The following is a 23,404-nucleotide window of genomic DNA, read 5'->3' on the forward strand; positions in this document are numbered from 1 at the left end:
TTCCTCTGAAATTCTCTTCGCTTTTATTCGGAATGTAAACAAACATCTATTTTCTTCTCATTTATACACAAAGTACTACGGAACATGGTCAACGCTCCGAGATATGTACAACTTCTTGACAATCAGAACTTGGTTACGAGATTGAAAAAAGCGAAACCTTTTGAGTTGGTATAGTACTCTAAATAAAAATAGAGCACAATAAAAATTATAAGCTAGCGAGTGAAATATAAAAGCAGTGTATCGATGGGTGAACTGCTAACTGTATGAAGTCCTTTTAAATAAAAATCCCTATAAAAATTATAGAAATAAATTAATGATTAGTCTTTGAAAGACTAATTTTAATCCTTAGGAACAAACAAACAAAAAATTTATACACACGCTACACCAAGCAATTGTTAGTCACGTATCCTCATGAATAGTGAACAGTGAACAGTTGCAGAGAGTTACCACAAAGTTTTTACAGCACCGCACAATGGGCCAGAAGTCCACTGTGGTTGGCCAAAATGCAATTTTTTGAACTTACATGAAATCAAACATTTGTGATATTATCTATTTATATACACTTTCCTACAGTAAATGTTGAAATATTGTTGCTTTATGTTAATTGGTATTGCTTGTGGAAAGATTTGAATGTAAAAAACTGTGTTTGCAAATCTAAACGTTCTATGACTTTCATACACCTTTTGCTATGAATCTTTCTTATCAGATATTATATCAGTACATTCCTATTATTAAACTGAACAAATAAAGTTATTTTTATCAATATATGAAGTTCTTCATGGTACATTGACTTTGTTTCGTCTGATAAAACTAATAATTTCAAATCTTATAGTACACTTGTTCAATTTCAAATGAAACTTTCCCTGAGCTTCCACTCTAAAATCAATCATATGATACGTCAAATTGCTCATAAGGATATGCACTATAACTTGAATAGGCGCCTTTTTGTCGATTTTTGATTACAACGCCAGAGAAAAATCATATTTGATACCGTAAATCGCACTTACTTGAATACATGGTAAGCTAGAAGATCCTAAGAACTATCGAGAATTCGAGATTTTGTCAAATTTGTTTCCAAATTGATAAGAATAGTGTTTCAAAGTTACCGATTTTGAATTCATTCATCGCGATGCGATGTCACGTCTCCAGATATCTTAACCCCTTCGCTGTGGACACCTAAATTGCACAAGTGGGCCCAAACTGCGCAGCATTAAGTAATAAGTAAAATGTGACAAATAAATATGTACAAACGGTTTTCGAGGTCGCTGAATAAGAATCTGTTGTTAAAATTTCAAAATTCAAAATGGCTGATCCAATATGGCAGCCAAAACAATTAAAATCTATCTGATTGCTATAAAACTCGGTATCTAGGCATTTTTCGGATCGCTGAATACGAATCTGTGGTCAAAATTTCAAAATTCAAAATGGCGGTTCTAATATGGCAACCAAAATTGAAGATCTATGTGTTGTTATGAAACTCGGTATCTAGGGGTTTTTCGTGTCGATGAGTATGAATTCAGTGTCAAACTTTCAAAATACAAAGTAACGGATCCAATATGGCGGCCTAAAAAATTCAATCTACCTGATTGTTATGAAACTCAGTATCTAGGCATTTTTCGGATCGCTGAATACAAATCTGTGGTCAAAATTTCAAAATTCAAAATGGCGGTTCCAATATGGCCAAAATAAGAATAATAATAATAATAATGAATCTTCAATGTTGAATTAAAAATTTTTTACTTCAGCAAAGTCGAAATATTGGATCCACCATTTTGAATTTATGATTTTTGAATACGGATTTGAAATCAGCGACCCCGAAAACCTACTAATACTAAATTTCAGCACATTTGGACCATTTTTAGTATTTTCATCCGCCATTTTGAATTTCGAAATTTGGACATCAGAAATGGAATCAGCGATGCCGAAAACCTTATATAATCATATAAGTGCTAGATATTTACATGTGTTTAACAAGATATGAATTTTGGCCAGTGTCACCGGTCTCCTGGCCCACTGTGCACCGTAAGAATGACATCATATTACTCTAATCAAGAAATGGCAGGAATGTTATGTATGGCAGGAATTTTATGTATGGCTGTGCACCAGAAACGAGTAAGTCATTTACTTTAATTAAAACAAATAATCGTTCATAACAATATTAATTTTTCAATCCATGTTATTAGGATTTTTTCTTCCAGTTGATAAATACTATTTACCCTTCAAATCCTGAACCTTTTTTTCAAAACACCCTGTATGTGCATATACAGATGTTGTACACTATTGTAACTCCAAAATTATAAACTCTTTCTTCTCAATATAAAATCCTTGAAAATTGTAATTTAATTGTTAATTTACACCTGTTAAAATTGTTAATTAATATAATAATAATTGTTAGAATTATTTGATAATATATATCTGGAGATTAATATTTGGTGGTTTCACATTACATAATTTTTTTTGCACTCACGAAAGGAAATTAAGTTATAGGCTAACGCAAATCTTAATCCTTAAAAGCCATCAAAGAAAATCATGTGGATACTATCACGGGTGAAACTTCACCCGTGATAACACAGTACATATTTTCCTATTTCAGGGATCAAAAAGTCAAATAAATGCAATTAAATGTTTCATTACTATTGAATTACTACTAGATGAAGAGCAGAGACGTTATTATCTGCAGCGATTACAAATGCATTTTTTTCCTTTTTATAAGATCAAAGAAAAATTCGCATGGAGTGAATTTCACCTCTGATAGTTTCTAAGTGTCAATCTCACGTCACACATCAGGAATAACGCTCGTTGATACATCTCATACACATCTCTGAGGTAGGGTCCCGCTTATTATTATTATTATTATTATTATTATTATTATTATTATTATTATTATTATTATTATTATTATTATTGCTCTATCGTCAGGAGCGCGCGCAACTCAACTGTGGGAAGATAATGCTCGCGCGCGCGCGCGAATGCGGTATGTTTGATTGATTAGGCTCGTTTCGCGGCGAGTCAATCTTCGGCGCGGCGCACGCAACTCCGGCGAGCATACCATGCGCATTATTACGCAATGACTCGTATCTCGGCGGTGTTGTGTGCTATTATTAGCCAGGCGTTTATTTCACAGGAAATCTATATGGCAATTTAGCTCTACCTTGAGACAAATATGCGCCCGATATCGAGGTGGAGTGCGCGCAGTGCGGCCAGTGTGAACGGTAATTTGCGGCGCTAGTATCGGGAACCCGCTATAAAAATGGCGAAGGAAGAAAGAAATTATTCTCACACACACACACACACACACACACACACACATGACTTTCCAATCGCCATCATCAAAGGAATGTTTCTTATCAAGATCGGATCTCGGTGTGATCTCTCATTCAAGCTGCTCTTGCACACATACGCGTACGCCGCCGCTTAGAACGTTTACTCTTACGCAAATGGCCATAAAAATGGTCTCAAGGTACAAGGTGCAATATCACAACGCGCCGGATCGATAAAGATCGAACGAAAGTTCAATGCCGTCCGAGTAATCGCGATACGTGGCCGTCGTTTGTTATGCCGCCCGCGTTTATTACTTATTGTCGCGGGTGTGTGTGCGTGTGCGTGTGCGTGCGCGTGTGCGTGTGCATGTGCGTGTGTGTGTGTGTGTGTGTCTTTGCACAACGCGGTGTATACTCCGGGACTATCACATGCGACAAAACGTTTTGTCTCCGTCCACTTATCTCGATCGTCTTCGGCCGCGAGCACGCCTCTGGCAAGTAATTGCGTCGGCAATTCAATCATCGCAAAATTATCGCACCATTAGGCGCAAATCTCGTCTCGCAGCCGAGTGTACTCGTCAACCGCGAGCTAACGCGCATATCGTGTCCGTCTCAACCGAAGATCCTGCCACTCATTTTTCATATCCGGCTCGTATCATTGAGAATGCAATGAGCAAGGATTAGTAATTCAATGAAGATTGACGCATGAAACACAAAACAAACGCATTACGTCCTTTTTCTTTGACAAAACGCTCTTTCTCCGTTACAATATATATATATATATATATATATATATATATATAAAGTGTTCCGGTTAGTTTTGAAGGCTTAATATAGATGACTATAGCTACAAATCTACTAGAGGTATTTTAAAAATTGGTACGCCATTCTAAAGCTTAGACAAATAATTTGACACATGATATGTGCATTCGTGAACATAACTATACTTTTTGTGCGATTGAAAATGGAGCGTGGTAAAGAAAATGTCCGATATTTATTGCTTTATTGTTTCGATTCGAAGGAAACGGCTGCTGAGGCCCATCGATTCATCTCAGAAACTTATTCTGACTTTTCTCCATCGGTTAAAACATGCGAGTACTGGTATCGGCCATTTCGACGTGGTGATTTCGATTTGAAAAACAAAGAACGTTCAGGTCAACCAAAAAAGTTTGAAGATGCCGAATTGGAGGCATTATTGGATGAAAACTCAGCACAACCGCTTCAAGAACTAGCTGAAGCATTAAATGTTGGTATATCAACCGTTTCAGATCGTTCACACGCAATGAGAAAGATTAAAAAAGAAGGCAAATAGGTTCCACATGCATTGTCTGAATTGGCTATTCAAACTCGTTTAACCATTTGCACTTCATTGCTTTCTCGCCACAAAAAGAAGCAGTTCTTGTATCAAATTATAAATGGAGATGAAAAATGGATCTACTATGATAATCCTAAGCGTAAAAAGCCGTGGATAAGTCGAGGCCAACCATCGACATCGACTCCAAAACGTAACATTCACGGAAATAAAATTTTATTGTGCATTTAGTGGGACATGAAAGGCGTCGTATTTTATGAGTTGCTACAACCGAATCAAACAGTCACTGTTGTGCGTTATCAACAACAATTAATCAATTTAAATCATATTTTAAACCAAAAACGTCCAGTAATAGCTCGAAGAAAACGCAAAATGATTTTGTTGCACGACAATGCTCGACCGTACGTTGCAAAAACAGTTAAGGATATATTATCGACACTTCAATGGAAGATCCTACCACATACCGCGTATTCACCGGACTGCGCTCCTTCCGATTACCACTTATTTCGATCTATGCAGCACAGCCTTGCTGACCAGCACTTTAAATCATATGAAGAAATACAAAAATGGCTCGATGAGTGAATTGCTTCGAAGGACGAACATTTCTTTTATTTTCGCGGAATTCACTTGTTGCCCGAAAAGTAAGAAAAAGTTATAGCTAGCGATGGAAAATATTTTGAATGAAATATAATTTAACGTCTCTCAAAAATAAACGTGTTAAGAAACACGCAGCTCGAATAATGCAGCTTTCTCGCTGCGAGTGAACGAAATAGCGCAAAAACTGTGTAAAATAAATATTGATTAACTATTGTGTTAATCAATTTTTGCAAAAGATTGCAAAAAATCCCTCAAAACTAACTGAAACACCTAACATATATTTTAACGATTTTAGCAAAACACTATTTCCCTCTTTCTCTCTCTCTCTCTCCCTCTCTCTCTCTCTCTTTCTCTCTCTCTCTCTCTCTCTCTCTCTCTCTGATTTGTTTATTCACGACGCCGAGAAATCACTCACTTTATTGTGTATGATTCGCAATTTTAATTTAACAAATTCCAATTAAGGGTCGTGAGGCAACGTGGCACTTCGTCACGACCGCTCAAACAATGGAGCTTTCTCGCTGCGATTGAGTGAATGGAATAGCGCGAAAATTGTATAAAATAAATATTGATTAACTATTGTATTAATCAATATTTATTTTATACAATCTCCACGGTATTCCGTTTCCTCGATCGATAGACATGGATCAACAGTATTTAATCACCGTGAAAATGGTGAAAATAAATATTAATTAACAATAGTTGATTAAAAAAGCACAGCGATCAAATATTCGAACAATAAATATTCATATGCGAACAAATATTGTTAATCGATGCGCACCGTCTCTTACGAATAATTAACTCGCCCCGTAATATTGTAACAACAATTACTCATAATTAAATGATTACTTCCTCGCGATTGCCCGAACAATGAAACTTTCTCTATAAAAGCGACTCAAACAGGTGATTAAGTAGTCAGAATAGGAAGGTATAATGCATGGCGTAAAATTGTGTGCGAAATAAGCCTTTAACTAATTATTACGTTAACTGTGGTACTATAACGGAACTATTCCACCGTACTGTGTGTGGCATCGTATTGCGTAATGTACTATTATTTAACTGTAACATTATGTAAAACAAAAATAACAATGTTAATACGTATGATCGCACGATGGAATTCGCATAACGGCGACGAGCTCTCGGTAAATCCGTCTCGCGAGTTGCTCAGTTTTACCAAATGATTCGCTCGCGGAAGATGCGGTTATCGCGCTAATATTGGCCAGATTGCACTGCATGTGTGCGTGTGTGCGCATGCACCACACACACACCATACACACGTGTGTACGCACGCGCATCTCATGTCTACGTCAAATATCATACTACGATTTCTTATCAATGTCGTTGGATAAGCGAACTTGCCGATGAGTCATCCGTTGCGGTGCACTGTTGATTTATTTACAATCGTTACATGCTAGATTCTCATCTTTACACGACTCAACTTTTCGAGGAAAGTCTTGAAAAAACTTTCACAGAGACAGAATTCGACTCGCAGTGCGACGGACGTGATGCCACGACGCCCCTTGCGACGATTATCGGCGTCCAAGAAGTAAGAATCGCGATAATCTCAGAAACTCGGCTAATACAAAAGCGAAGTGACGCAGCTGTATGATAGAATAACGAAAGATCCGAGCGGAACGCTCCGGAGCACGATAATCGCGAATGCACCTGCTTATTAATGCAACTCGAGCCGGCCTTCGCGTTCGACGCCAATCGAAATGACGTGCCTCGATTTCCTCCGATCCGCGGAACGAATCAATCATTTAAAATTGACCGATCGCGTTCGCCGCGAGCGGCCGCGGCCGCAGCGTACGTACACACCCTCATCTATAATTTCGCCTATCCACCGTTCTCCGGGCACGTACGTGACACGACCGCGGCGTTTAACAGCGCTATTTAAAAATGCTCCTGATGCTACTCACGTTCTTATGCACCGGGAATCCGAGGAGATCCTTCCCGCACCACCACTGGATCAACAATCACAAGCGCGACGAATCGGCTCGCGTACTCACTGATCCCGATCTCGTTCCACGACGACGACGACGACGACGACGGCAACGATAGCAGCCGGATGCTTCACTCATCGAGCGGAAAATCGAATGTCCGTCGCGCCGGTGGATTTCCCGGCGACATACGCGGATTATTGGCGCGCTCGCGCCAAAAGTCGCAGTCGTCTCGGGGTGCGTATGGGGGATGTCAAGAATCAACGAGTGCTTTTGGAGCCATGCAGGGGGAAAGAGGGAGAGAGGCGCGGAAACACAACAAGAGGAAAAGACAGAGAGAAAGAGAGAGAGAGAGAGAGAGAAAGAGAAAAAGAGTGAAACGGAGAACGTAGGGGGCAGCAACGTTCCCTCCTCTATTCTTTTTCTAATTCTTCTGTCAAAACGTCAACGTCGGGGTCGTTTGATTCGTCCGCGGTTCAAACAGCAATACCGTATGATACGTTACGCGGAGTATACGCGCACCCCATACTCGCGCGGTCGGGTCCCAAGCAGAGACTGAAGCGCCTAGATACAGGCCGCCCGTATAAATGCATCGCACCGTGAGCGGTCGAAGAGAGTCGCGAGTTACAAACACGGATTACACCTCGGTCGAAAGGAGGGGAACGACGTAGTTCCCCACCGCGGCCAGATGTCACTAAGGATTGGAGCGAGTACCGACGTGTTATCTCCTGTAGCGGCGCGGCCGACACAAACGAAACACGACCGGGAGCTTTAAAGTCGCCGAAAAAATGTTAACTTTTTTCTATCAACTACCCATATAGTCTTCTGCTTTCTCGCTTTTAGTAACACTTCTGCTTATCTCCTTTTATATTTTCTTTTATATGTGTCTCTCTTTCTCTCTTTCTCTCTCTCTCTCTCTCTCTCTCTCTCTCTCTCTCTCTTTCTCTCTCTCTCTCTCTCTCTCTCTCTTTTGATAAGAAATAACGCTGATAATATTGCAATAAACGGGAGGCCCGTGAGAAACTGTTGGTTTAGGAAGTAAAGCTTGTCGTTTAGAAATTGGAGATACGAATATATATTTTGCTACTTTTTTGTATAATTGTTAATCATGATAGCAAATATAGACGCAATTATTTCCAATTATTATATTCAAAACAAGTTGTTTGTAACGACGACTTGTAATCAGACGACTGATTGCCGACAGTAATTATCAAAATCAGAGAGAAGCCTGAGAGCGGCCTAAAGCGATCATCCTGACATTTTACCGACAGTGATTTTCAGGATTGTTTGGTACGCCATCTTTGAGCTGAAATTACGTTCGTTACACCCATTTTCAAGCGCTGTTGGTAAAGTGTTCCGGTTAGTACGTGTCTGTGCTACGCCCATTTTTTATTCATATCTGTACTATACCTATAATTGCATGTTGATAAACATGTTATCACACTTACATTACATCGGACTTATATTATGTTTAATAACATGCACATGATTTTTTTTTTCTCCATACTATTATGAATATATTTTTATGTACATTTTCATATCAAATACCTCCATAGAAATATAAGATCAATTTTCTATAATAATGATAGATTCGCACACATATAGGGTGCGTTCCGTTTCACGCATATGCGCGCATTTATCTATAGTTTAGCGCGCATATGCGTGAAACGGAACACACCCATACAATGTCCCAAAAGCATAAGCCAGAACTATTCATGCGGGTGGGCCATATTTATTATATATTATATATCATTTTATCATTCATTTTAATATTTCTAACCATTGCGCTTTGTCTCTAGGAGAAAATTAACTACGAAGATAGAATTTAAAATTAATTGTAGAATTTTAATTATAAAAATAGCTTCATATAAAAAAGCTGAAAACTTGGACAGAATAAAACAGTATAATTATATTAAAATTTTAAGGTGAGCCAAAGGGTGGGCCAGCGTATTTTTAGGTGGGCCAGGACTGGCGCCGCCTGTGCCCTCAGAATGGCTAAACATCTCGAAAATAAAGCGTTTTACAGAAAAATGTTTCATATAAAAATTGTAGAATTTCAAGTGACACATTACGCAATAATATTAATATAACCTTGAATAGTGTTGTCAAGATCATATAAGAATCACTGAAATTTTTAAGTGGGAGACCTATTTTTTATTATATCATTTTTTTCTACCAATTAATTTAAACAATTTTTGTCTGAAACGTTTTCTTATTTATCTAATATTTTTTTTAAATATTTAAGGAAAATTTAATAACTTTTTCAATATTTAGCTTACGATATCTCGGTAACTATTTGTTGGGAGAAAAAGTGAGGGGAGGTACTAGATTTTTTACTCTATTTAGTCTATTAAGAATATACCGCTACAACAGTGCCCTAACTTTTGTTAACTTAATGTTTTTGTAATTTTCAAAAGTCAATAAGTTAACGAAACTTAAAATATTATTAAGAGTAATGCAAATATGAAGGGTATACAAAAATTTCCATTGTTTTTGAGGCAATGTTTTTCATTAATATTATTGTAAATGACAAAGTATCTTTACTCAAAATATTTTCCAGCATTATCTACTACTCTTTGCCATCTTTTAGGCAAAAGATGGATAAAACCATGATAAAAGAACCCAGTAAACACAGTAACAGTTATATTGTCGTAAACGAAATATAACATGTAATATAACATGTATGTTACAAACAATATACATGTTAGTTGTAATTTCCCATTCATAGAAAGTTGCAGTTATATAACAGAAATATCACATATTACTAAAATGTTATATAGCTGTTATATAACTGTAATATTATTGTTATATAAAAAATTTACTCCTAATTTTCTCGTGTCTTGCGTCCGTCGATAGCTTCGATTCCATGCGGCACTCTCCATGTGCTGACCACGCTTGGCTTTGCTTAATCTGACAATCGAGTGGTACGCAGTTATCCCAATGACTCCTCAACGATGTTCTTGTGATTTGTGCTTATATAATGTATCCTTATAGTATTCACAGAACATTATAACCTTTCATGTCAAAAATTACAACAACGCAACAACATTCGATATGCGACGAATATCAGTATAAGCTATGTTTCAAAATTACTAATAATGGAGTATTATAATGGTTAACCCACAAAAGAAATAGTTTGAAACAAATTCAAAGAAGTTTAAATAAAAAATTTTAATTATTAAATTAAAAAAAAACTTTTGAAAACTATTATCTCAAATCCTGTTTTTTATCAACATGGTTTTCTTCAATGAAATAGAATTTTTTTTTCTAAAAATAATATTGTAAAAATATATTTTAACAACTCAAAATCGAACAAGTAAGAATATTAAACCTAAAGAAATTTTTCTCTATGTGAGTTTTGTATAATATACAAGCGTTCTTAAACGTTTAAATAATATAAGGGCGGATATCTCCATGAAAATAGGAACGTTGTGTCCACATGAAATCCATATGGTTTTGTGGATTCCACGTGAATGCAACAAATGCGTTCCACATGGATTCGATGTACTTTTTTGTAGGAATATACATATCAGTATGCATATAAACGTGCATTACAAACGTCAATATAAATAGGCAATATGTTCTATTTAAGCGCGATGATTAAAAATACATAAAAACATAGAACTACAAAATAAAGCATCTACAAGAAAGCGGAACGGAATGTCTGATTGATTAGCTTTCCACCATTTCTTTTATTTCTTACTGTTCCGCTTTGCTATTTCTTTCTCTATCGGAATGCACACTTAGGCTGCGGTCCGAAACACGCTCACAGCGTTAACATCGCGCTCACGGCCGATTCATCCTTACAGCGTTTTCATGAGCAAAGTGACGTCATTAATACATGATGTCTTCAGTACTCACGATGCTTCTGGTTGGAAGGTGGGTCACCGTGAGTATCATAGTTGCATGACGTCACAAATGCGCGAAAAAGTGACGACTTGAAGAAGAGAACACAGAAGACGTTAAGAAGAGAACACAGAAAACGTTAAGAAGAGAACACGTTAAAAAGAAAAGACGTTAAAAACTTAAAAATTTGGTTGGCGAAAATGTCGAATAAATTAATATCTGTCCCTGTTTTCATCGAAGATAGTGGCGAAACATTAATATTGAAGCTTTTGCGACAAGATGCGGAGAGAGCCAGTATGGGTAAGAAAAAATAATTAATGTGTTCATGTGTAATAATGAGGTTAAAATGTATTGTAAAATATATATTATATTTTAGCATAAGAGTAATTTTTAATTATTTTCCGATATAAATTATATGACAAACCTCGTTAATAAAATTTATGATAAGAGAAGCCAGGATTTGATGAATGAAACAAATATACGAATTTCAACTGATCAAGACAATGATATTGGCATTTCAACGGTTGTTCAGTCTCTACATGATGATGAATCTTACATACCATTTCTAAAATCACAAGACTCTGATGTCGATCCTAAAAATTCAAGTGAGTTACAGCAAATGAAAAGTCATTATTCGTGTGGCCGTCTAATGTGTATACCTGTTACTCGAAAAATATGAGGAACAAGAAGAAAAGTTTACAGAAGGTACGAAACGCCACAACAAAATTTGGGAAACTATCGCTGATGACATAAGGAAAATAAATAATAACTGTACTGTAAGTGGATCGCAATGTGAATCGAAATTAAATGGCTTGAAGAAGACATATCAAAAAATATTAAATCACAATTCTATGTCAGGAAATAACAGAAAGACGTGGCCTTATTTTGAAGTAAGTACATTAATTTAAATTTTCTCTTCCTCAGTTATATTTGATGAAGATTTATCACAGTATGTTTTTTTTCAGAGAATGCATGAAATTTTTTGAAAAATGGGATGGGCAAATCCTAAAGTTATTGCTACAGAAGCTGGACCAAGTGCTCAGCAGGCAATCGTATCTGATTCTCTTTGCACAAATGATGATAAGAAAAAGATGTAATAAATGGAAAATTGTGGCTGTTTTAGATGATTATATATCAGATATGAAAGAGGAAAGAGCAGAAAAAGAGAAGAAAAAACAAGCTAAAGAAGCATGGTTAAAAGAATTGGAGAAACAGCAAGAAAGACAACACAAGGAAAAAATAGCAATTATGCAACAGTTTTTAGAGGCCATCACTAAAAAGTAATTTAATTTTGTTGACAGTCTGAATATCTAAGTTCCTATTTATGCCATTGTTATTTCTAAAGTTCTTATTTGTCATGTCTAAAGTTTTTATTTTGTTTCTAAAGTTCTTATTGTTCTTGATGCTTGTAAAACTTGACCTTACGTTAATAAATAAAATTTAATAACAAAAATTATTCAATTATTTTTACTACGACCTTTAATCAATATTAAGAGGGCTTAGGTTCTGAAATTAAAAGGCAAAGAAATTAGTATAAAATTACGAAATTCATTTCACAAATTTTATAAATATTATGCATATCTTAAAAATTAAAAAAGAAACAGGTAACAGTGACAATGAACATCAATTGTTTCTCATAATTAGATTGTTCATAATTGTTTGCCGTTTAGCATTACCATCTTCCATTCTACTAGGTATCAATGCTCCATGTGCATGTCTACCTTGTTCACATATTTCATCAAAATCTATCAAATCGCCTTTTAATATACAAATATTGTGCAGTACACAAGTAGCTATTAAATATTCGGGAATTTTTTCTAGAGTAACCATAGATAGGCAATCCAAAATGTTTCTCCATCGTCCTTTCCATAAGCCAAATGTTCTCTCAATTGTCATTCTCGCAGAAGATAAGCAAAAATTAAAATTTTTTTGTCTACCCGTTCTACCCGTCTACCCGTCAAATGTCCGTTATCTTTAAAAAATACCATAATATAGGGATGGATATTATAGGCAGAATCTCCAATAGTATGAGAATTATTAGGAAAATATATTTGTGGACTTTGAATATATTGGTAGACAGGAGAAAGCCGAAAAACATGTGCATCGTGAACTGACCCAACATTTCCAGCTAAGACACATAAAAAGCAAGTTATGAGTACAAACAGCCTAAAAAATGACATAGAAAATGTTGAATACAAAAATACTACATAACAAAGAAATATTAAAACAATAGAAATGTCCACAATTTTTTAAATATATTCTCAAAATTATTACTTGTATGTACATGGATTGAGTGATACCCCTTACGATTCATATATGATTGCTTATCTTTTTGTAGAGCTCTTATTTTAATATGGGTACCATCAATGGCCCCTATAACGTTAGGAAATGCACTGGCTCTTTCAAATTCTCCATCATTACTTTAATCGCTCTTTGACTTACAGGCCACTTGATAAATCGGGAAGCCAGAGTATGCAAAGTGTAAGTAACTCTCCTCACTGTACGAATTGCTGTAGCTTTTCCTAAATTAAATTTTGTGCATACAGATCTACGAAGAAAGCCAGACTTTATATAATTTCTGTTACCGAAATGAAATAGCTTTCTTCTATATTTGACAAAAAGTTATAATACAAAATATCTATGTGAATCTGGTGTTGCTATCATCCACAAGGCCATTAACAGCTGTGTGTGTGCTGGTACAGGTTTCCTACCATTGATTGATTTTATGCTACTTAATGCAGGCCCTATCAATTGCAATAAAAACTCAAAAATTTCAGGCAACAATCTGTTAAGAAAAAAAAATAGAAATCTCACAATTCAGGAAACACCAAGTAAAGTTATATTACATTAATGTTATAGTTTTTCACACAACAATGTAACTTTTACATAATATGTGTGCTATGTAACAGTTACATTGTTTAGTAAGAAATAATAATAATAATAATAATAATAATAATAACACTTGAATAATTATCAACTATACCTGAAGTGCATTTTAAATTCTTCTGCAGTGTAATTGGGAACAATCCTTTCAACGTAATCCTTAACACGGGGTCTTATATGCATTTCACCTCTTCGTTCATTTAAATATAAACTTATAATTTTAACAAAATTTTCTGTTTCTTCCTCTTCACTATTGTCGCTTAAAAATGTATTCACAAATTCTAAATCACTATTATCGTTTTCGGAATAAAATTCTAAACATTGTAATAATATAATCTTTTGCCCTTCTTTCTCCAATTTGATGATGAATGGGATGAATATGACACATATAATAAAATTTTGGAGCTTCCATACAATATATCGGAAAAAATAAATAAAATTTTAGGTTAATTTCCATGTAAGTACGCTTACAACCGGTCCGAAAAGTAAGCACTTGGAGCGTGATATTTGAGTCAGACCCACTATAAACACTTTGAGCATCGTGAACGCTGCGAGTGTATTTCGAACCGCACTATTATTCGCAATAGAAAGCATTTGCAGTTTTTAATGGATTGCATGAATAGTTGTGTTGTATAACATCAATGTAATATGAACGCAATTACTGTTATATTATTATTATAATGTTATCTCTAGTTTATAACAAAACAATGTAACAAATATATAACAGAATTATATTACAACTATGAAACCAAATTATATAACCTCAATATAACTAGAGTATAACATATGTTATATCACATGTTACTTCTATGTTATATAACAGTTATATTCTGTGTTTGCTGGGAAGTCTTTGCTCTTAGAATAAATGAAGTTATAAATGAATTATTACAGTTCCTCAACATTGCAAAATCGTGTACCAGAAAAACTGTGCTGTACAGAGTGAAATAAGTGAAAATTCGATGGAGCAATATCTATAGAATATACCAGGTGTGATAGGATCTCCCATTACAATTCTATTAAAGTTTCCCGTGTCATCAATACAACATGGAGGGCTTAGCATTGTCGTGCAGAAGAATTACTTTGTCTTGCTTTGTCACAAAATATGGCCATTTCCTGATCAATTTCTCATTCAACTACTTCAATTGTCGACTTTATAATTCCGCGGTGATAGTCTGAGATGGTTTTGACATCTCATAATACAGGACTCCTTGCATATCCCATCAGATACACAGAAGGATCTTATGACCATGGATATTTCGTTTTAGCTGTGACGTAGAGGATTCTTTGGGATTTATCCACGATCTTTTGCGATTGGGATTATCATAATAAATCCATTTTTCGTCTCCGGTCACAATACAAAAAAGATACAAAAAAGACTTGTGTTTGTGTCTATTGAATAGCGAAAGGCAAATGATGACTCGGCTGGCAATAGTGTTCTCGAATAATTTATGGGAAATCCATTTTCTTTTCTTCAGAATTTTCCCCATCTCATGTAAGCATCGAATTACAGTACTCTGATTAACATGTAACTTTTTCACAAGTTCTACACTCGATTGAGTCGAATCTTCTTGCAATAACGTTTCCAAGTCATTCGAACCCATCTTTTGCGGTCGACCGGCACGCTCCTTGTCTTTCAAGCCAAAATCGTCACTTTTAAAGCGCGGAAACCACTCACGACGTAAACTTTCAGCTATCGTTCCCTCATCATAAGTTTCGCAAATGATTCTGGTTGTTTCGGCAGCTGTTTTACGCTATGAAATAAAAAAAGCATACAATGTCGTCTTATCGATTTTCCGTCTTCATACGAATTAAAAATGTTTATGTCATGAATATAACTCATTATGCATCAGTTTCTATGCAATTTCTATGCAAGTTAACCAATATTGACATAATCTGACAAAAATGCATCGTAACTTTTATCTAAATAATTCACAATGCCATCTATTATATATGCGAACAATGAAAACTTTTGCATACTTTTAATATGTATTTATTAAATAAAATGTTTCTAATGAATATATTTTTATATTTCAAATTGTTTTTTGTATAGTTTACCTTAATTTAACATAAATTTTATATTGGGTCTATGCATAATTCCGTAGCGAAATTTCGATAGATGTTCGCAGTTGTTTTTCCGCTCGCACATGTATCAAACATGAAATGTCGTACATTCAGTGAAAGCTGAAATTTGCACCGACATTTTAAGAAAGTATTCATCGAGATCCATGACATATACGAAGTTTAATTATATTTTGAACACGGAAGGAAAAAACGTATATTTTCGATGTATTTCGCTTTTTTATTTCCGAAAAGGCAGAAACGCGTCGCAAAAACTCACAAAAAGATATGCGTCATGTACGGAGAGAATACCGTAAGCGAAAGTGTGTGTTAGAAGTGTGTTGCGAAATTTCGTTGCAAAAATTTTGATTTCCAAAATGCTCCTTGCTCTGGTCGGCCAGTCACTACTGATGTCGATCAAATCAAGGCTTTAATCGGCTCCGACGAGCATTTGATGACTATAGAGATTGGACATAACCTCAACATTGAACAATCAACTGTTTCGAGACATTTACGGAAGCTTGGGATGGTAAACAAGCTTGATGTTTGGGTGCCGCACGAACTGAGCGAAAAAAATTTAATGGACCGAATTTCAGCTTGCAATTTGCTGCTCAAACGTCATCAAAACGAGTCATTTTTAAAGCGGGTGATCACTGGCGATGAAAAATGAATTGTCTACAACAATGTCAGTCGAAACAGATCATGGTCGAAGTGCAGGGAGGCTGCTCAGACAGTCACAAAGGCTGGATTAGGGCCGAAGAAAGTCACGCTCTGTATCTGTTGGGATTAGAAAGGAATCATCTATTATGAGCTGCTGCTATCCAACAAAACGATTGATTCGACCAGGTACTGCTCACAACTGACCAAATTAAAACGAACAATCGATCAGAAGCAGTCCGAATTGACGAACAGAAAGGGCGTTGTGTTCCATCAAGACAACTCTAGACCACACGTTTCTCTGATGATCCGGCAAAAGTTATTGCGGCTTAGGTGGGATGTTTTGGTGCACCCACCGTATAGTCCAGACCTTGCGCCTTCAGACTATCACTTGTTCCGGGCGCTACAGAACAATTTGAATAATAAAACCTTCAGTTCCCTAGACGTCCTCAAAAACCACTTGGACGACTTCTTTGCCCAAAGATCTTAGAAAGAGGGATAATAAAGCTCGTGGAGAGATGGCAGAAAGTCGTTGAACAGAATGGAACATATTTAGTTGATTAAAATCGCTTTTTTTGCTAAATAGTTTGCATTTGAAATTTATTCGATTTTCGCTACGGAATTATGCATAGACCTAATACTTTGTTGCAAGTTTATTTTTATACAATTTTTTTACATGATTTCTTTTACATGGTACGCATTCACTGTGTAAAAATGGACTTAAATATGCAATGAAGTACGTATTGAATTGTCACGATTGAAAGCCGCTTGACAGGTTTGCGCAATAATCGGTTATGAGCTGAAGTAACAATGATAAATATTGAATCTTTAATATACTCTTATCTTATAGATAAAAATACAATCCAGATATTTACATTTTCCCTTGATCCTCTGTTACAAACTTGAGTGTTTACACACAAAATCCAATTGCATTTATACTAAAATAAATATATAGTTTTTTTTTCAACAACTCAATTGCTGCTCGCTAGTGGTAAGACGAGGACAGACAGAAAGTCGATTGTCTTTGTCTAACCAATAGTATTCAATAGCAAGGAACGGAACCACAAAATTATGGACATTATCTTTTATCCACTGAGAAAAATAATAGACGTTGACTACGTAGTTTATCCATAAAATGAACATAGAAACTCTTCAAAATAGCGTTACCGGGAAATCCCCACCATGACCGCTCTCAGGCTCTTTTTAATAATAATATAGAAAGACAGAAAAAGAGTCTATATGTGTGTGAGGGAGGGAGGGCATGGACTCCATATTTTGGCAGCGTGCTCAGCTCAAAGTCGCTGCAGCGCAACATTGTTAGCAGCTTGAATGCTGATTAAACGATTTTAGATAAACAGTTTGTTAATAACTCGGTGTAAAAAAATCATAGCGACGGCAAAATTTGGAAATTGAGACTGTCCTATTTCCGATAAGAGAGTTAATCGCTTTTCAAGGAAGATTGACCGACAATCATGTATAATAATGCACCAATATCCTTCAATCGATAACTAAAAATCTATATATAATTATTTCAAAATTTTATAAGATTTTTTATTTAGTTGACTTAATCGTTACCTTACGTTACTAAAAAAATTTGTAATAAAAATTACTATAACAGTTATTACAATATTATTAAACATTATTATAATAGTACTAGACTATACTGAAATTATTATTGAAATTATTATATATGTTGCAATTTCTCTTTAGTAATATATACAAATAATATATAGAATGTTCAACGTAATGTAATAGTTTTTTAAACACTTCTGATAATTTAAGGAAAAAGTTGCAAGGTAAATTTTCAACTATTTCATGTAGGCTACAATTTACAATAACAAAAGGTAAAAGATATATTTTCGTAAACGTATCAATGCCACCTTGAATTTTTTAAATGGTACTATGTACTTTTTTTATATATCATATTTGTGGTACTGTATTGAATCCATCTTAAAATCCTCTACAATATTATATACAAAAAAGTGCATAGTGTTATTTAAAAAATTGAAGGTGACTTTCATTTTCTTATGAAAAAAATTTTTTTTTATTCTTTTTAACCTAACTATAATGTTTAAGATTAAAAACTTTTACTGAAAAATTTTACTGAATATTATTCACATGCCAAAATATAATATATGTAATTTCTTTCAGAATTTTTCACACGTTAGATTTCTTTATAAATAAATTACTTGAATGAATTTTGCAACTCTGACATAAAATTCGTAATTAATAATCTTAAAAATTTTCATATCATATAACTGTTTTACATTTATTTAGATTTATACTAATTTACCCTTATATGGCAGCCATATTGGATCTACCATTTTGAATTTTTCAAATCTAATTTCGGATTTGTAATCAGCAACTCAAAAAACATAGAAATGTAAGATAAGATTTCACAGAAATCCTTCAGGTAGAAAAAATATGCCACACAAAGAATTAAATATCCGAGGTATATTGTGAGTTTGATGATATGATTCATATACCATTTTTCAAGTCAGACGTAGGAAAAAGCTTATAGTTTTTCGTATTAATACTTTGGTTCACATGCTTGTTTATAGCATTTCGCAGTCATGTTCTACTCGTATTTTGAGACGAAGATACGTCCTTGACGTCTTTTTATATTATTGTATTAATTATTGTTACTTAGTAATTCTAGTACTTGTATGAGTATTAAAATTAGTAAGTAACAATAATTTATCACTACCTCATTTATCACAACCAGTAATATTTTTTTATAAGGATCGTATAAATATTTGGAGATTGAGATTTTTTAATATAAGAATTATGTTTATCGTGGAAATAGTCCTCAATGACATCGCAGCAATTAAATCGTAGCAATTAAATAATTCTATTTACCTTGCTGCTCTGGAAACATTGGTGAAAAAACGTATTAATATCCAACAACTTCTGGAATTCATTGAATCTTCTTCTTTATCTCTGTGGATTCAATATTTGGCACAGGAATTTCAGATTTGGCAATCGATATAAGATAAATTGTGAAACTCTCATTATCTAATAATTACTTCTATTTGAAATCCGTTACTATGCACGTCATTTAATTTTGAAGTATTGATCTGATATATATTGTATGAAAATACCTATATTGTTAATACAAAATTTCAAAAGTTTGTGTTCCTCAACAAAAGTATATTTTATCGTATTACATTACAATAAAAGCAAAAGCAAATTTTTTTACAGTAAATTGTTCATTGATTGTAAGTTGTTGACATGAATTTTAGATATTATATAGGATTTCCGGGATCTTTTGGAAACGAAAAATTGTGAAGATTAATTAGATCAAACTGAGAAGAGAAAAGTATCATTTTGCAAAAATCGCAATAATTATTAAGTTATTAATGATTAAAAATGATCACATTTAGAAGCTCTTTCAATTGATAACTTGAAAATTTACATATTTATTTACAAAATGGTAAAAGACCTTTTTGTTCAGAATGACCCAATTTACAATTATATAACGGCTAACGGAATTAATTATATAATTATTATTAATAACTAATTAATAGATTGATAGATAAGGTAAAATATGACCAGATAATATACCATTTGATTGAAAATCAAATTACATATTTTCTTTAAATAGCAATTTTTCTATCAAATACAACATGGTCTAATCTAATCAATCAAAATAATATTTAATATAACATTAAATTGTTTAAATTAAAGAAATTCAAGTCCATCGAATAAAAATGCATCTAAAGAAATTTTTTCCATGCATGTATGCATTTAAATACGTTCTATTGGATATTTTATGTTACATTGAACATTTTTATAATATTTTTTACATTAAACATTTTGTAATATTCTTTGTATGTGAATACTGTAACGGATAAATTAAAACTTATTCTCATGAATTATTCTTTTTTCGACTATTCTTAATTTTATCTGTGAACTGTATTATAGAACTGCGTATGGAAAGCCATACTCGAACAACAGGTGCAGTTACATCAGAAGGGAGACGGTTACGGTGAATTGCTATGGAAACCTATGTGTAAAACTTTATTGGGCCGCAAACTTTAATGAATTCAGTCGGCCGAGTCAACCCACGTGAAAAGACGACGCGTCTGTGAATTCTCTGCGTTATTATTATTTTTTCTTTTTTATTGGTAGAACATTATTGTATTTTAAGCAAATAATTTCAATATTGCAATTGCGTATGTAATAATGAATGGAATTAATCATGATGAAAACAGAAAGGAGAAACGAATGCCATCGTGCGAAAAAATATGTTCTGCCGAAAGTACGAAATATAAGAAGTCATTATTGAAGTTGAAGCAACAGGAGAGTTTGTTAGAAAGGAATCTGCTTAATTTGACGGAGAACATAAGATCAAAAGATGTGCAACTTGCTTTACAAGATATGAATGACATCTCCAGAAAGAGGTAAGCGACGAAAAATCACTTAAATTTTTCATCAAGAGGCACACCGTGCCTATATTACGCGAAACTGCGAGTTGAAACGAGGTGGAATATTCATGTCTCAGCAATGGCTAAACCAATCGAGATTTTTTCAGTCTCAATCGATTCGGCCTTCAAAAATAGGAAGAAAAGTGTGCTTGTGTTTTCTGTGTACGTTGTTTTTAAGTAGATATTTTAAGATAAAGTCCAAGTCATGGAAAATTTCGATTTTGTAAGAAAGTGAAAAAATAAGAAACGCTAGACCATAGAAGAGAGGGGATTTATGCATCTCATTTTTCCAATACCAGAGGCGTTACGATCGCCTCTTATGTTATATTTATTTATAGGGCAAGAGCATAGACTTCTGCATAACGCATAATACACAACGCATAAGAGAATCAACCAATCAGAGTTCTTCATTTCTATCCTGAGGAGAGAAATGAAGGAAACTAATTGGTTTATTCTCTTGTGCGTTATGTATTATACGTTATGCAAAAGCCTGTGCTCTTGCCCTATCTCTTCCGCGCGGCTGGTTCCCCGTCTTATCTAACTGAGGCGCTTTTTTTTCCTCGGAATGCTCCCTCGCAATACTTTCTCCTTCAATTAACACTTTTAATGCCGTTTATCTTCTTATTACCAGCGGCGTAAGATCAGCAGAGAACAGAAGCGCGGGCGTATAGTAATAATGAACTAACGAAATTAAAAGTCTCAGAACCGGGGGGAGGGGAGCAGTTCACGGAGAGGAACATTACAGATTAATGCGGAAAGTTTCGATTAGCTTAACTGGGATTAGAATCAGATCCGGAGCGAGTATCAGCAAACTGGAATTTCGTGCCGCTGCTCCCGCCAAAAGCAAATCCCATCGAGACGGAAGTTCATAAAACTACATTTGACAGGAATATTTGCAATGCACGCTCCGTAATGAACAAAGTTTCACTACGCTGTAAATGCAAATGGTGACACTCGTCATTTGATTGCTGGTCAGCTGGGACGATCTGATCAGCTGTGCTGTGGAAAAATCAATACTGGTGCTTATTGACTCGTTGTCCAGGGAGATCGCTCTTCAATTTTAAGGATTGCTATTTTCAATAGCACAGATCAGCTATTTTCAATAGCTGATCAGATCGTTCCTGTTGACTAGCAATCGAATAACGGGTGTCATTTTTACATACAGGATGTCTCAAAAATACCAGACCCCCCGAATAACTTTGCAGGATCAAATTTTCATGAAAAACTTTAAGTACAAAACTTGTAGAAAATCGAGTAATATACTTAATGGCGACCTTGAATTTGACCTTGGCCATGACTTTGAAAGTTATTTGAAGGTCAACTTAAGTTTTTTAAATGGGAACCCTTATTTTTTATTACACTGTTCTTTTCTACCAATTAATTTGAACAACTTTTATCTAAAACAGCTTTTTATTTGCCTAATATTTTTTGAGATATTTGAGGAAAACTTGATAACTTTTTCAATATTTAACTTACGATATCTCGCTAACTATGTGTCGGAGGAAAAAGTGGTACTAGACTTTCTTGCTTTATTTAGTCTCGAGAATATATTGTTACAATACTGCCGTGATTTTTGTTAATTTGATGATTTTGAAAATTCCAAAAGTCAGTAAGTTAACAAAAGTCAGGGCGCTATTGTAACAATATATTCTTGAGATTAACTAAAGCAAGAAAGTCTAGTACCACTTTTTCCTCCGACACATAGTTAGCGAGATATCGTAAGTTAAATATTGAAAAAGTTATCAAGTTTTCCTCAAATATCTCAAAAAATATTAGGCAAAAAGCTGTTTTAGACAAAAGTTGTTCAAATTAATTGGTAGAAAAGAACAGTGTAATAAAAAATAAGGATTCCTATTTAAAAAACGCAAGTTGACCTCCAAATGACTTTCAAAGTCACGGCCAAGGTCAAATTCAAAGTCACCATTAAGTCCGTTACTCGATTTTCTACAACTTTTGTACTTAAAGTTTTTCATGAAAATTTGATCCTGCAAAGTTATTCGGGGGGTCCGGTATTTTTGAGACACCCTGTATACATGTATACCAAATTCAAATTATTTTTTTTTTATATATGTATGTAACATATCAAACTCAAATTATTTTTTTCTCAAGATATATAGGTGTGAAATATATAAATTTTTACAAATAAAACTTATCTACCAGGTATGTCGGTAATTACTTTCCGGTTTTTGTAACAGATGTCACTAGCCATAAGTATGCAATGTTACGATTTGATACATATGTCATTTTATTCTACTGACATTAACCTCAAAACTACACAAGTTACGTTCCGCCAAAATAACAGCGTTATAGATTAATAATTTTTTGAAAATGTCGAGTTTTGTGCCTGAAAACGTGCATTTGCGGCACGCATTACTTTTCTTGTTTAATTAAAAGAAAAAAGCCGCTGAAAGTCATCGTTTGCTGGTA

The 23,404-nt window shown here is 34.4% G+C and overlaps 2 protein-coding genes and 2 pseudogenes across 2 annotated transcripts in view; 2 read left to right on the top strand and 2 right to left on the bottom strand.

Annotated features, from left to right (window-relative positions):
• The window catches only part of LOC105185970 (GAS2-like protein pickled eggs), a 205,275-nt gene extending 197,569 nt beyond the window's left edge, over positions 1–7,706 (bottom strand). The window contains exon 1 of the mRNA XM_011145866.3: positions 7,086–7,706. The gene's annotated coding sequence lies outside the window, so the exon portion shown is untranslated. The remainder of the gene's footprint in view (positions 1–7,085) is intronic.
• Positions 7,707–11,152: 3,446 nt separating this feature from the next.
• On the top strand, positions 11,153–12,366 carry LOC109504089 (uncharacterized; annotated as a pseudogene).
• A 209-nt stretch (positions 12,367–12,575) lies between these two features.
• LOC109504087 (putative nuclease HARBI1) lies at positions 12,576–14,375 on the bottom strand (annotated as a pseudogene).
• Positions 14,376–20,735: 6,360 nt separating this feature from the next.
• The window catches only part of LOC109504088 (coiled-coil domain-containing protein 112), a 44,784-nt gene continuing 42,115 nt past the window's right edge, over positions 20,736–23,404 (top strand). The window contains exon 1 of the mRNA XM_025299932.1: positions 20,736–20,953. Coding sequence (XP_025155717.1) covers positions 20,736–20,953 — 218 coding nt within the window. The remainder of the gene's footprint in view (positions 20,954–23,404) is intronic.

This window comes from Harpegnathos saltator, unplaced genomic scaffold (assembly GCF_003227715.2).
Source record: "Harpegnathos saltator strain DR-91 unplaced genomic scaffold, Hsal_v8.6 scaffold297, whole genome shotgun sequence".
NCBI classification, from domain to species: domain Eukaryota; kingdom Metazoa; phylum Arthropoda; class Insecta; order Hymenoptera; family Formicidae; genus Harpegnathos; species Harpegnathos saltator.